This window comes from Protopterus annectens, chromosome 12.part0 (genome assembly GCF_019279795.1).
Source record: "Protopterus annectens isolate FY-2018-M chromosome 12.part0, PAN1.0, whole genome shotgun sequence".
Taxonomy (NCBI): Eukaryota; Metazoa; Chordata; order Ceratodontiformes; family Protopteridae; genus Protopterus; species Protopterus annectens.
The window spans coordinates 898,068,855-898,081,322 of NC_056746.1; the positions used below are offsets into that span (position 1 = coordinate 898,068,855).

General features: G+C 41.9%; 1 protein-coding gene across 1 annotated transcript in view; it reads right to left on the minus strand.

Annotated features, from left to right (window-relative positions):
* The window catches only part of CSE1L (chromosome segregation 1 like), a 1,337,268-nt gene that overhangs the window by 1,199,758 nt on the left and 125,042 nt on the right, over positions 1-12,468 (minus strand). The window contains exons 5-7 of the mRNA XM_044088970.1: positions 10,555-10,700; positions 2,781-2,871; positions 799-906 (exon numbers count right to left, since the gene is read on the minus strand). Coding sequence (XP_043944905.1) covers positions 799-906; positions 2,781-2,871; positions 10,555-10,700 — 345 coding nt within the window. The remainder of the gene's footprint in view (positions 1-798; positions 907-2,780; positions 2,872-10,554; positions 10,701-12,468) is intronic.

A 12,468-nucleotide genomic window follows, 5' to 3' on the forward strand; every position in this document is an offset into this window, starting at 1 on the left:
AGTTGTGCAGGACACCCAAGGATGTGATATCAAGCATCATTAGCACATGGGCAGGCACACTATATGCAACTGCAAAGCTACATATGCTCACATCAGCCATAAAGGACAGTGTTGTAGTCCAAAAGAAACTTTCCCACTATTAGAACATGCTTCCAAGGGCACAAATCACTTCCAATGGCTGCTGTGAATTACATCCCACCCCAGTTGACTCTTGCCCTTGTGCTAGTGACTTCCCAGTGATAAGGGACATAACAGGGACCAAGACATACAAGATAGCTGATGGTAGCAGACAGAAAAAGCACCCAAGCAGCATTTAGTCAAAGTAATAAATGGATGCCTTGGTATCAAACGAAAGCCACGTACTCTGTTAATTTGTAAGCTTTCACTAGACTGGCAAAAAGCATGCTTTGACATTTACTCTACACTGACTTTTCACCTAAAACCCACAAGATAATACACAATTCTATTTTTAAATTACTCTTACTTTCTCTATTGATGTGTTAAATATAGGCTTTATAACATTATTCTTCATTATTGTCCTGTACTTCACAGACTGTAATCACTGAAGAGACAACTGTTTCTTGATTTTAGAATACTCATCCTAAAACAAGAGGCAAACCAGGCTGTCCAAACCCTGACAAAACTTCCCTAGGAGAAAAAGAGCTCACAACCATAATCATCAGATGACAGGAAATTGCTACAAAATGTTTCAATTCGTAGAAGTGCTATATTTATCTAAATTGTAATTACGAAACAAACAAGACCAAGACTTATTGCATTTCACACAGAAAATGTTACCTGGAAATTCAAACTGTAAAATAGTTTGGTAATTAAAATCAAGGAGGAGAAGAGAACCTTGAGAGCGCTTTTATCATTGACATGAGACTGGTAAAGTTCAATTGTGGCCTGAAAAAAAACAAAGCAGACAAGAAAAAGCACTTTAGTATTAATGTTGCTAAAGCAGATAAAACTCACAGCAAGAAAATGAAACTTGTTATCACTGTCTAGATGTACAAAAGCCTGCATATAAATATCTTGCCTCTTATTTGTACATCACAAACATGCACTCTTATATAAACACATACACATAACATTCATATACAAATACACACTGAATTTCATGGCATCATATTTGTCTCCTAACGGTAACATAGAACACTTAGCATTTTCTTCTAGTTAGTAAATTAAAACAAAGTTAGAAGGTCACACTGAAAAACCAATCGGAAAAAAATGAAAACTCCAGCCAAGCTAGAACTTCCAATGAGTGACCTCCCAAACCTCCTGTAACAGAGGCACATGGGATACATGCAAATGACCCTTATGAACATCAGGTGTTTCAGCTACATGGCGTATTGACTGCCCATGACTTAAATCTGAAGTAGTTTTAGTGGACAATTTCAGGTCAATAAAGCCAAACCCACTAGCCATGGATTTGCATATTTCGGCCTTATTACGACCTCGTCAAATTTAAAAGCCTGAGAAACTTTATACATCCTAACTGTTTAGGAGCAGCTGGCTTGCCTATCAGGAAAACTTAAAGCAATAACACACACTCTAAAGCAGACAAAGCAAAAGGAATGAGTGTTCTTGAAAAGGCTTTTTCTGATGACTAATTTCTGAGGGAGCGAGAAACCTCAGTATTCTACGGAAAACACTGGTACATTCTAGAAATCGTATCAGAGAAAGAAGAACTCCCGTAGGGATTAACAAGACTCAAAGGAGAGCTCAGTTTCTGAATCTGAAAATAGAAGGGTGAGAAGGGAAAACTGAATCCATCCCAGCATCTTCCTGTTCAGATTCAGAATCTGAAATCTCTTCAGGAAGAGAGGAATCCCCCTTTTTACCAGAAACTGCTTTAAGGAGGAGATCAACAGCCTGAAACAAACCCCAAGCCAGATCCCGTAAACTATTCCTATCCAAAGAAAACTGAGAAGCAAATACTGGTTTTATGGTTTCTTAACAGAAAAAAGTTGACTCGCTTGTTACTAATGGCAGCAGCAGCTTCCCCAGACATGGGAACAGAACTCTAGGGGCAGGTTACTTTAAGCATTTTCCACTTCCAGAATACCTACTTTGGCACGGTTTTACTTTGGCTGTGGATTTGGCTGTATATCTTTGGTGTAGTGCACAAATGAGCTCTTGATGAATGTTGTTACCGTTGCTAAGGCTGCAAATAAGAACTTCATAGTCCCCCCCCTATCTCAGCAAAATCACTTTACCTGCCCCTCCCATCACTACAGGGCTGGCTCATTACTTGGGATGATGGGGTAAGAGTCCTACAATCCATTCATTCCCCAGATGAGGAAGCCAAGCCAGAAATAACAGCTGCCAACCTAGTGCTAGGGTATTGGGGCTATTTTACCAACCAGCATCCCCCAAGCACATGACAAAATTCATCCAAGGAGACCACTTGCAATCCTTTGGAGACTGCATCTGTAATATTGTGTTATCAAGGATTCAACCACTAGCTTTATGCCCAGGCACATACCCCTTCCTTTCCTCCCAAACACACAGTGAGCAGGCCAACTGTCAAGTCCTTATTTCGAAAACCAAACTTCAGGTGTCCAAGCCACTAACCACACACACTGCCTGGGGACCTTACAAGGACTTCAACCTCATATGCCAATACAGCAGTCCATTTTCAAAAATACCAGAATTTAATGTACACTTTGTTATATTACCGCAACAGCATCAGATCTTATAGCAATAATTCAAAGTCATTCCATAAACTAATCAGAAATAAAAAAAAATGAAAGTTCCAGAAATCTCAGGGAACTTACCTTAAAGAGGCACGTTAAAGGTTGAGCAAACATTTCCAAAACTAGCTTGATCTCAGACCACAACTCATTTGATTTGAACTCATGTCGATACCTATTGAAATTATTGAAGAAACATTTTTAGTTTCCAGAAGCTGGAGCAAGAACATTTTCAAGTTCTGAACTATCGTATAACATGCAATATGGTGGAACAAAGCCCCAATGGAGTACATGCCTAGCTAATATGCAAACCAAGGAATTTTGTATATGCACATTTCAAAACTTACTTTTATATATATATATATATATATATATATATATATATATATATATATATATATATATAAAAACTAAGCACTTTTTAAACTAAGCACTTTGCACAAGGATAATGCTCTGAACCATCTGTTGTCCTTTTGATCTACACACATGCTGATGTACTCGTCTACCAGACTCCGCTGACTTGTCAGTATTTTAACAATCTCAGTCGTTCCTTAGCAGCTGTGGTTCAACAAAGTGGCCTATTTTTTGAATTCCATGCCCTCATAATGAGCAATGGCAAAGTCAGGAGAGAAACTGAAGAGCAAGTTCTGATAGTTAAAAACTAAATTTGGCTCACCCAGTCTTCTCATTTTAATAAGGTACTCAGCAGCCAGAAGATCGTGCAAAATTACATCATTTTTATTTTCAGAACTGTTTTTGCATTACAGATTTGACCCTCTAACCAGTCAGAAGAGTTGGAGCTAAAAAAGCAGTAAAAGCAACGCAAACAATTTCTCAGGCTACTGCAAAACAGAACAAAAACACAAGAATAAGCCAATGAACTACTGATGAGGCATCACAGAGCAGCCTATTCAATTTTTGCCACCAGGTACTCTCTACCAAGCAGAAAAAAATCTGACATGAGTATTTTTAAGCAGTGCTAACCGATTTAGAGTTACCAAATGAAAACCACCTTAAGTTTTTATCCGTTCCCAGGTCAGCATACTCCCCTACTTAAACTAGGGGGTAAAAAGTTTCCTCAAGTCCTAATGCAAAGGGACAGTACAGCTTTCAGAAGTGCAAGTCACAGCCTCTTCATCCATAAAAAGATATACTGGCCCCAAACATGCTTTTCCATCTGGAAGCTGTAATAAACAATCTGTCTTAGTCTCTTTCTGACCTTAAAACTGGGCCTCTCTTGGGGATTTAGCCAAGCATAAGCAAGATTATTCCTTACTCCCTCTTCTGGAAAAAGATTTTCATCACATGCCATCCCTGTTTTAATGTAATGCTGCTAAAAGCCAGCGATTAATTCTACTTCCCTACATGCTGGCCATCAGCCCACCACCACCAATAACTCTATACCTCACTTGAGTAGTAAAAGAAAAAAACATTTATCCTGCAGTAACAGCTAACAGGAGGAACCAATCTACGCAGACAGTGAGACTGCTCGTAACCAGCACTACCACCACGTTACTTTGACCAGGGACAGGATGCAACCTTACTCCAGCAAGTATTGTACTCATCCTTCCCCCCAAACATTTACATGGGTCCTATCCCCAAGATAAAGATCTAGCCAATGCCCTCAACCTTCACAGCAGTTGCACTTTGCAAATAAGGACTGTGGAGGTGGTGGGTTATAGCATAACCTCATGTCTAACAGCAGATATGCACACTTACTACAGGGGGCTTGTAATGCCTCCCATTTAAGCACGTGCAGTGTCAGCATGCAAACACCTTTTAAAAGTCAAGGGCATGCAAAATGGGTATTGCACAACTTTAAGTACTACAGCAAATTAGACCACACCCTCAGTCTTAGGATGGGTAAAATGGCATACGCTTCTCACATTAACCTTCTTCCCAACCAGCTCCTCAAACAGGTCATCTAGGTTCCAGTCAAAGCATTACTCTTCCACAACAAGAAACCAGACTAAAAATAACTAAATATATATTACTCAAAGAAAGATGTCCTCCCCTTCCACATCAGCACTCCGGGTTTACATAGAGCACTGACAGCTTCAGAATGGCTACAGAAATGAAGCACCATACAAGCTCTACCCATGGGGAAGGCAGAGTAGACAGGTCTCACACACACACACACACACACACACAGTCCATGTACTGGATAAAAAGTACAGTTTTGTACCTACCATAAATGTAGATGTTCGAAGATCCACATTGCTGCAGTCCTAACACTTGGGTAGTCCGCTGTCCCTCGGTCGGCCCGAATATCAGAGCATAAGGCTGACGTCGGTCAAGGCGCATTTGACTGACATCAGAACGTCAGGGAACAAATGCGCATGACCGACGTCATATCCTCAGTCTTTTCTTGCCCCAGATGTCAGAAGACCCTAAAAAAGAAAGGTCAAAACCCATAGACAACAACTAAACCAACCAACCAGCCTACCACCAAAAATATGTACAATATATACAATATATACACTATACCTCAGAGGGATAACCCAGGCCACACAACCACCTCAAACTACAGAGGGGAAGGAGGGAGAATTGACTGCAGCAATGTGGATCTTCGAACATCTACATTTATGGTAGGTACAAAACTGTACTATGTTCTTCATCTCACATTGCTGCAGTCCTAACACTTGGGTAGAATCCCAAAGCAGAGGTAAGGGAGGCTGGCTAAACTATACGAAGCAGGGCCTGCCAAAATGCCCTGCAACACAGCAGTGGCAAAACCAGCCCTGGATTTAGAGTACAGAGGAAGGTGGTAATGCCTAGGAGAAGGTATGCACTGAACTCCAAGTGGCTGCCTCCAAAATATCCTTAGTAGCCACCCCTCAAAAAGCTGTGGAAGTGCCAGTAGCCCTAGTGCAATGAGGCCCAATCCCAGCTGGAATCTCTTTGCCATGATGGGAATAACAGAAAGCAATGCAAAATCCAATCCACTTGGAAATAGTTTGTTTTGACACGGGCTTGCCCTGAGAGCACAAAGCAAAAGAAACTAATAACTGCTGAGATTGTCTGAACCCTTTAGTTCTGTCCAAATAATATCGCAACTGCCTGTGTACATCTAAAGTGTGCAAAATCTTTTCCCCTTTAGTTTGGGATTTGCATAAAATGTAGGCAAATGAATAGTTTGGTTTAAAGCCACACTAGAAACCACTTTAGGCATAAAGGAAGGATTAGTACGTAAAGATACCCTATCCTTATGGAAAATTAAGAAAGGCTCAACTGCCATAAGGGCCTGCAATTCAGAAACCCTTCTTGCAGAGGTAATGGCCAACAAAAAAGCAGTCTTCCATGACAAATATTTCAACTCAGCAGTAGCTGCAGGCTCAAAAGGTTGTAGAGTGAGTTTCTCCAACACAAAATTGAGATCCCAAGCAGGAGTAGGAGCTCTACGTGGGGGTCTTATATTCTTTGCCCCTCTAAGAAATTGCTTGAAAAAAGGATTTTAAAACAATGGTGGGTCACAGTCGTAGTGAGCTGAAATTGCTGCAGCATGAATCTTAATAGAAGAGAAGGACAAACCTTTGTCCAATAACTCAGTAAGATATTGAAGAGCCACACTTAAATCAGGCTCAGAAACATCCAAATCCTTAGCAGCACTCCAAAATAAAAATCTCTTCCATTTATCTGCGTACACTTTCCTTGTACTAAGCCTTCTAGCTTCCAAAAATCACATTCAAAACTTGTTGTGGAAGTTGAGACCCTTTATGGTTTAACACAGAATATGCCATGCTGTTGGGTGAAGAGAGTGAAGCTTGACATTGAGCAAATGACTGTCCTCCTGGGACAACAGATGAGGAATCAAAGGCAAAGGCCATGGAGGCTTCCGTACCAGACTTCTCAGTAATGGGTACCAGTGCTGTCGAGGCCAATCTGGAGCTATCAAAATCATCCTTGCTTGTCCTGTCTGACCTCCAGAAGTACCTTTGGGAGGAGAGGCAGAGGTGGAAAGGCATACACATGAAGATTTTTCCAACTGAAAGAAAGAGCATCCACTTTCCAAGCTGTGGCATGAAACCGCTTTGTGCAAAACTTTGGCAGCTGGTGGTTTAGTGGAGAAGTTTAACAGATCTATGTCTGGAGTTCCCCAGGACACTGTCAATTTCTGAAATACATGAAGATCCAGTTTCCACTCGTGGGGATCCATGATTTGTCTGCTTAACACATCTGCTAAGGAGTTCTGTGCTCCCGGCAGAAACCTTGCCTGAAGACTTAGTTGTAAACTGAGTGCAGTCTCCCACAAAATCATTGCTTGCCTGCATAGAGGATAAGAATGTGTTCCCCCTTGCTTGTTGATGTACCACATGACAGTTGTGTTGTCTGTTAGAATAAACACCTGCCCTGGAAGAAGTAAATCCTTGAAAGCTATTAATGCAAACTAGACTGCTAACATCTCCTTCAAGTTGATATGTAGATGCTGTAGTCTGACAGGCCACTTGTCTTGTATCCACTTTCCATTTAGATGAGCTCCCCAAGCTTTGTCTGAGGCATCTGTTAAAATTTGACTCGCCTCTGGCCGGGTCACAGAGAGTCCCTTGTTTAGGTGACATTCCTGAGCCCACCACAAAAATTCCTTTTGAATGCAAGGTATTATTTGAATGACAGTGTCCAGATGTTGGCAGTGCTGTGTCCATACATTTTTGAGATACCATTGCAACTTCCTCATATGCAGTTTGGCATTGGGAAGCACCAGAATACAAGATGCCATGAACCCTAAGGCTTGAAGGACTGTCCTTGCAGTCAGCCCGGACTGAAGAGATAGATGATGGAAGTAAAGGGAAAGATTCTGTTTGTCCGGGGTTAGAAAGGCCATCTGGGATGCTGTATTCAGTCTTACTCCCAGAAAGCACATGTCTTGAGAGGGTACTAGACTGGACTTTATTTCGCTCACAGAATACCCCAGGCATCTTAGCACTGCTATCACATACCCAAATGACCTAAGAAGCTCGCCCCTTCCTTGAGCCAGTATCAGGCAATCGCCCAAATAAGGATAGATTTGTATTCCTTTCAGCCTGAAGAATGCTATCACTGGAGCCAGAACTTTTGTAAATACTCTGGGCGCAGTAGATAAGCTTCTTCAAAGGGCAATGCAGAGAACTGATAGTGAGAAGTCCCAGTCCGAAAACGCAGATACTTCCTGCAACTTAGCCTGATAGGAACATGAAGGTAAGCCTCTTTGAGATCCAAAGTTACCATCCAGTGATCCTTGCCCAGTAGAGGTAAAAGCTGTTGTAACGTCAACATTTTGAACTTGGGAATGTCCAGATAAGTGTTGAGGATAGATAAATCCAAAATCGGTCTCCACGTGTTCCCCTTTTTGGCACAAGGAACAGGCGAGAATAAAACTTAGGCCCCTTTCTGACATAGGAACCGGCTGTATGGCCCTATTTGGAGTAACAGAGAAATTTGCTTGTGAGCCTCTATTCTTTGTTGAGGAGGAATGTCTGGCATGCCTTTGAAAGGAGGCAAGGTATGGAAATAAAACCTGTAACCGTGATGTATGATATCCAGTACCCATTTGTCTTGGGTAATCAAACTCCAATTTTCTTTGAAAAGTGCCAACCTTCCTCCCAAAGGTGCTGCCAGGCGAGAAGGTTCTGGCAGCTGAAAAGGTAGGTCATTGGGCCTGTTTACGAAAGGACTGACCCCTGCCCTCACCCGAAGACTGTGCAGGAGAACTCCCCGTCCTAGGCCTGAAAGAGCCCTGACCTCTGCCCCTGCCACGCCTAGATCTACCCCTAGACTGGGAATCATAAGAAGGATACGTCCACCCTTTAGAAGGCCAATTTCTACTAAACTTTGGAGGTTGAACCTGCAAAAAATCTTTAACAGTCTGCATAGACTTAGCCTTGTCTTCCATTTTCTTTAAAACTGCCTCAACAGGAGAACCAAACAAGACATCAGATTGCAAAGGGGCATCCAAAATCCTAGTTTTAACATGGTCAGATAAATTTTGATCCCTCAGCCAAGCATGCCTGCGAAGAACTGACCCAGTGGCAGCCACCCCAGACGCAGGCCTGTACAGCATCAAAACCACATTGCAAAGAATGCTTACCCACCTGTTCAGAAACATGCACTAAGTCTTGCAACTCTTTACAATCAATACCTTCCGCCAGAGCATCCACCTTAGATTTCAACTGTGAAAGGAGATAATTTTGATATTTCAACATGTGAAACTGGCAATTCAAAGCTCTCATGGCTAGAGTGGAAGTAGTATAAACTTTCTTTCCCCATCTATCCAAGGCCCTGGCCTCTTTATCTGCAGGAACCGGATTCTTGACAACAGAAGCCTTTACACCCTTAGGCCCCTGGCTAACAGTTTCTGGGTCTGCCTAGGACTCTTAAAAGATACTTATGAGCTTCAGGCACCCTGTAATACCTATCCGGTTTAACAGGAGCAGGAGGCAAAGAATCAGGATTAAGCCTCTGCAAACACGTCTTCCACTACATTCAGAACAGGAGGTATAGCTAAAGGCCTATGCTGGGGTAAAAACAAAAATTCCCCAAGCCTTTTCCTGGAATCAGAGAAATCCTGACCTTCCCATTTAAAATGCTCTCTCATGGAGTGCAGGGTCTCTGAAAAAGAAAAATCCTCAAGAGGAGAAGCAGAAGGAGTAGAATCATCCACATCAGAATCAGAATAATGAGAATACTCCTGCAAGTCTTCAGCCGAAGACTCAGACACATCCGAAGCCTGCTCATAATCCCCTTAACACAGGTTCCATCCTAGGCCTCTTATCAGGAGGAGGAGGAGGCATAGAGCCTCTAATTAAAGTAATTAAATCTTCTGCCATTTTAAGCATGTGCTTTTTGGGCACAGAACCTGAAGAACTAGGAGTGACACCCACAGAAGCAAAACTAGACCTGCCTCTAGGGGAAGCCTTGGAAGCAGAAAGAGAGGGCCTAGACACCTTAGGAAGGGAGGGGAGTACAGTTACCTGAGAAGCCCCTACAGCCTGACCTGCCTCCTGGGAGGCCACATCCTGTAAAAACACAGTCTCTCCCTGGGACTCCATAGAGGCCTCCGCCGGAACCACCGGTTCCACTGACGTCTCTAAAGGAACCGCGTCCGGTTGACGACTCCTCTAACCTAGGTTTAACTGCCTTGTCCTTGCTTCTTTGAAGAAGCGGCCGGAGCATCCGACGCATATTGTAATTGCACCGCCTCCCAAAGACTAACCTGGCACAATCCAACCTACGCTTTATAGTGCGCTTATTAAACCTAGCACAAAAGCTTGACACCCAACAACGTCGTGTTTCAGGTCCCAAACAAGGTATACACAAATTATGGTAATCCCTATGCGTATCTGTTTCCCACATGAAATACAGTTATTCACTTTTTCTGACATCCGGTAAACCACTGAGGCAAGAAAAAAACCAAAATATTCCCCAACGGGGTACTTAACCAACTCTGACTTCGGTCTGAAACTTCGAAAAATTTCAGAACGCCGAACGGCACTTGCAACACTGCTTCTGCATCGGACCATGTGGCAAAAAAGACTGAGGATATGACGTCGGTCATGCGCATTTGTTCCCTGACGTTCTGATGTCAGTCAAATGCGCCTTGACCGACGTCAGCCTTATGCTCTGATATTCGGGCCGACCGAGGGACAGCGGACTACCCAAGTGTTAGGACTGCAGCAATGTGAAATGAAGAACATCAAAAAAACTCTTCATGCTTCTCTTCACCAGATATATCTTCTCTACAACAGTTCGTAGACCAATTAAAAGAGCAACTGTTAATATCAAAAGCATCTTGTAAAAGTTAAGCTCAAAAGGAAAGAAATGACATTTAGGAAACACTTGTTTCCCAATAATTGAGATACTGTACTGTAAACAAAGTCCAAACCTTTTAAACAAGGAGTGTGCTGTGTGTAGCACTCCATTAATAACATGGAAGTCTCCACTTTGAAAACGGTTCACCATTTCCGTGAGGAGGTCTGGCCATTTCTGTGGAAAATCTTCTCTTCCAATTATACTGATAGCATCACTCAGCTAAAAAAACAAAGTCAAAATTAATCCGTTAAAATCACCCAAGTACATTCTCACACAGAGCACTCCCATACAGCTTAAAATGTACCGTCAAGTATTGTACTCACTAGAATAGAAGCATTCAAGAAAAACATCCAGAGATAAAAGAAATGTGCTTTTCTACTTCCAAAAGTTCTAGTCTAATAGGATGACCAGACACCATACTGTTTAACATAGAAATGCAAAGTTTAACTTGCACTTAAATTGCCAAGTCAAAATCTGATCTACAGAGCAGTGACATGTCTTTCGAACGACAAGATGCAGGTCCAAGGGACAAGGATTGAACCAAATACAGATAAAGGTAAACACCCTGCTGAGCAGTGCAGTGCTGGTATTGGGAATGGCTAACAGTATGGGAGCAAACCACAGCTCCCCAACATAAAAAAAGGATGAAAACGAGCTTTATGAATGTGGCAGTACAATTAGGGTAGCCTTCATATCCAGTTATCACTAAGCCAGTGATTAATCCAAGTGTTGACACAGTTTTGGTTAAAAAAATTACAAGAGAGCGATATTATAAAAGACATCTCCTAGCCAGCATTTTTACTGGCATTAAAATACCAAAGAAACCCTGTTAAAATGACCCTGCGGCTAAACACATCCTTTTTTAGATGCAGAACAAAGTTAATGCAAATCACTGGTTTTAGGCAAACCATTCCAGTTCCAAAGTTAGGTTCTGCGTTTAGTCTGATGAGTTTATGCCGTCTTGTTTTTATGGGTTTTCAGAGTACACCAGTTATTCCAACCTCAACACAAACTGGTCAAGTGACTACAGTAAACAAGCAGGACATGTTAGAGGAATAGGTATGGTTCTCAAAGGTAACACCTTTTTCCAGAGCAGGCTTACCAATTCCCATCCATATGAAGCAAAGCTCATTCCTAACCCTATAAAAACATAACTTGGACCAATGGATGGGAAAATCATACAATGTACCCCTTGTTTGGCACTTGCCCCCCTAATGGACAGGGGCAGTCAGTGAATGATGTACATGTACAAGCCTAAACAACATTTCCTTGGGGTACTGACATCAGCAATATTTTCCTAAATTTAGGGTAAGCTTGTTTATGCTTAAAATGTCTCATCGGCAGACAGCCTAATACATGAACCTATGGAAAGGTAGCCTTTCCCCTAGTGTAAGTGAAAAAGGAAAGAACAGAAGGTTCCAATATTGTACACTCTCAAAGCTGAACCAGAAGGGAATTAAAAACACTGCCATGCTATGGACAGAATTATCAAGGGTGGTTCAGAAGTTGGTTGCACTTGGACAAATAACCATGGCCACCTGACTAAGCTTAGGCCCCAATAATCAGATCTGCTTTGTCCCGCATCACTTTCTAAAAAAAAATTAAGCAGGACTGTAGAAAACATTTTTCAGTTGGAATAAAGAAAATGCATGTTTACTTGCCAATATCTGCATTTATAACCAAGAAAAAATAAATGTTTGCCAAACATAAAAGGTAAAAAAAACCTCGCCAGGCTCCACATATCTGGTTGCCTTCTGAAAAAGGTGCTGTATGAAGCTGCCTTTTGTGAGCCAAGGATGACATCTGTATTGTAAAAAGCAATAAATTACTATAGTAACAAGGTTTACAGATTGCAGTTGGCACAAAAAACTGGAAAACAGCACCTTGTAGCCGGAAAGCCAACTCTAACCAAAGGAATTGAGAATTCAAAGTAACTTCTTTAACGCAAAAGTTTTTATTCTTAAAAAGTAGCGTTTCTCTCTGAGCA